The 2,579-nt window shown below is 41.4% G+C and overlaps 1 protein-coding gene across 1 annotated transcript; it reads right to left on the bottom strand.

Moving 5' to 3' along the window:
• Positions 1 to 1,039: 1,039 nt before the first annotated feature.
• LOC131672947 (splicing regulatory glutamine/lysine-rich protein 1-like) lies at positions 1,040 to 2,134 on the bottom strand. The gene has a single exon (XM_058950524.1). The coding sequence runs from the start codon at positions 2,132 to 2,134 to the stop codon at positions 1,040 to 1,042; it is 1,095 nt and encodes a 364-aa protein (XP_058806507.1).
• Between the last annotated feature and the right edge of the window lie 445 nt (positions 2,135 to 2,579).

Genomic DNA, 2,579 nt, shown 5'->3' with positions numbered 1-2,579 from the left:
ATTGGAGTGGTATGTCTGTCGGTGCAGTTTTCATCCTCCTCTGATGTCTGGTTGTTTATCCCTTTATTGTCATCTGATGATATTTCCCATATTGGGCGAGTATTTTCTTCTGAGTCCGTATCAATTTCTATATGGGAGGCCATTTTCATGGTTATTTCCCCTATGTGGTCATGTTGGCCCATTATTGGGAATCGGGAGGAAGCAGTGGGCTCGTCTGCTCCCCACCTAGCGCGTTTCCCAACAACTCAGAACGAATATGCTGGCAAAATTTGCAAAAGTCGAAAGGCGAGCCTATGTTTTTACAAACTTGGCAATGTGTCTGTCTTATTCTTGGTCCTGTTTTTGGGAATAAAGATTCTCTTTTTGGGCAGGATGCTGCATAATGACCTGGTTGGTAACAGAAGAAACAAGGGTTCTTTGGGCATTGTCGGTAGTTATGATCACCTTGGCAGCATTTGCATGGTTCTCTATTTTGTCTGTCGGTCTGATTATCATTATTCATTGTATTATCATTATCTGTTTGATTGTTTTGGAATGGTATCAGTGAGGGCAGATTCCATCTTGTTTCCACTCCATTCGATGTCGGTATTTGTTGACCTTGGCTGTAATTTTGTCTCTGTTGGTTCCGGTAATTTATTCTGTCATTAGTCTGATTGTTATTTGCTGTCTGTGATTTTTCTTGGCTTGTCCATGGTCGTTCTTGTTTGACTGGTGGGAAGCCCAAGTATTGGTGAGGTCCTTGGTATGCTGCAATTTGTGCCATCATGGGTGTAGCATATATATTTCCTTGCTTGGTCTGTTGTTGTATATTATTTTGTTTTGTTTTATTTGTCTTGTCTTTTCTATTATTATTTTGAGGGTTTTCACGTGTATTGTCAGGTTTTGTTTCAATTTTCTGTACCGCTGAGGTTTTTGCTATTCTCTTATTGGTTTTTGGTGCTGCTGCTGGGAAATGTGTCTTGGTCGAAGGCGGATGGTATTGTTCATCCATTTCCTCCAAATCTTCTCATTTTTGGCCGTAATATGTCAAATCACTGAATCATTCTATCCGTCTATCAGACATGTATTTCCGGTATGTCGGAAGGAGTCCTCGTTTAGCGATTTTAATTTGTTGTCGCAAGGAAATAGGACGTTTAAAATGGCTGGCTATATATCGGAAGGCGTTCAGGTAATCTGTTATCGATTCATCTTCATTTTGCGTCCGTCGTCTGAGTTCTTCTTCAATGTCATCATCGGTCATACGTCTGCCGTAGTGGCCTCGTAGGGCTCTTTTCAGGTCTCGCCATGAGTAAATTTCCTTGGGTATCCCTCGGTACCACGAATTAACTTCTTTGGAAAACACGGCCGTTATTGCTTGCAGCAGGTCCTCACTTGACATTCTAACACGTCTTTTCTGGTCTTCGATTTGACTAATAAATTCTTCTGGGCCGTCTGTGCCATTAAATCTTATTTTACGGCTTTCTAGTAACTTAATGTTACGGAGATCTCGTCGGGCAGTGTCATAGGCATGTTCCCTTAGTCTGTTTGAACGGTGTCTCGATTCATATTCTGTTTCCGAAGATGAGGTCGAGCTTTCAGTGTCAGAGTAATATCTAGTCGGTTCTCGCCATTGTTCACGAGAATAGTGATAACCTGTATGTTTATTTCTGCGTTTGGATTGTGACCGTGATCTTGATCGAGATCGATAATCTGTTCGGTGTTTTGAGCGTCTGTTCCGTTGTTCAATCTCAGATTCGCTTTCCGATGAATATCCTTTGTTCCTTCTGTGTCGGTGGATATGTTTTGATCGGTTCCGGTCAGAGTGGTCGGGTCGTTGTGGCTCTCTACTGTAGCGATTATCAATGGATGTATCGTCTTCGCTATCTGAATATTTATTTACTCGTCTTCTTTTTCCTAATCGTTTGCTATGTCTGTGGTTATCTCTATCACTATGAGTTTCTTTTGATGAGCTGAAGGAACTAGATGGTCGGCGAGAACAATTATTGTGACGTTCCCTTACTCTGTCAATTCTTTTAATTTTTTGTATCTCATTTATTCTGTCTGGTCGTGATGTATCTCGTTGTTGATTGTCATCGGAAGATTCCTCTTCCTCTGAATACTGTTTCTTATGTCGGACTGGTTGATCTCTGTTCATTTTTACAGGGTCCTTTGTAGGTTTCACATTAAAATTATGATTTTTATCTAAATTTGTTTTTACAGTGTTGTTTGGTCTAGCCTTTTTCACAAGTTCATCTGTGGTTGCAAGCTTTGTCCTGGGCGGTTTGACTGTGGCAAGGTCTGATCTGTATTTGTTCTGGTCAATATTTGACGGACCATGTATTTCTCTGGTTACCCCCCAGGTTACTCGTTCCTTGAGTAGTGGTTTTGAACGCCTACGTGTTCTTCTTTCACTCTCTGATGGTGAGTCAGTGTTGCTGTCAGACTAATTTGACTGTCTAGTACGCATTTTGCGAGGTCTAGTGTATGTCGGCGAACGTGGTGCTTGAGCACGGGAATAGTCATCATCCGATGTGATTTGTGCTATTTCCAATTCTCTAATCCTGGTTGTTTGTCTATTGGTATTGTTTGGTTCCGTTTCG

The sequence above is a fragment of the Phymastichus coffea genome, unplaced genomic scaffold (genome assembly GCF_024137745.1).
Source record: "Phymastichus coffea isolate CEN01 unplaced genomic scaffold, Cenicafe_Pcof_1.1 PCOF00012, whole genome shotgun sequence".
NCBI classification, from domain to species: Eukaryota; Metazoa; Arthropoda; class Insecta; order Hymenoptera; family Eulophidae; genus Phymastichus; species Phymastichus coffea.
The sequence above is the reverse complement of the archived record's forward strand: the minus strand, read 5'-3'. Positions and strand labels throughout refer to the sequence as shown.

Bases quoted from the DNA above. Each gene is read 5' to 3' on its own strand.
- LOC131672947 (XM_058950524.1), bottom strand. From the start codon at position 2,134: ATGAACAGAGATCAACCAGTCCGACATAAGAAACAGTATTCAGAGGAA.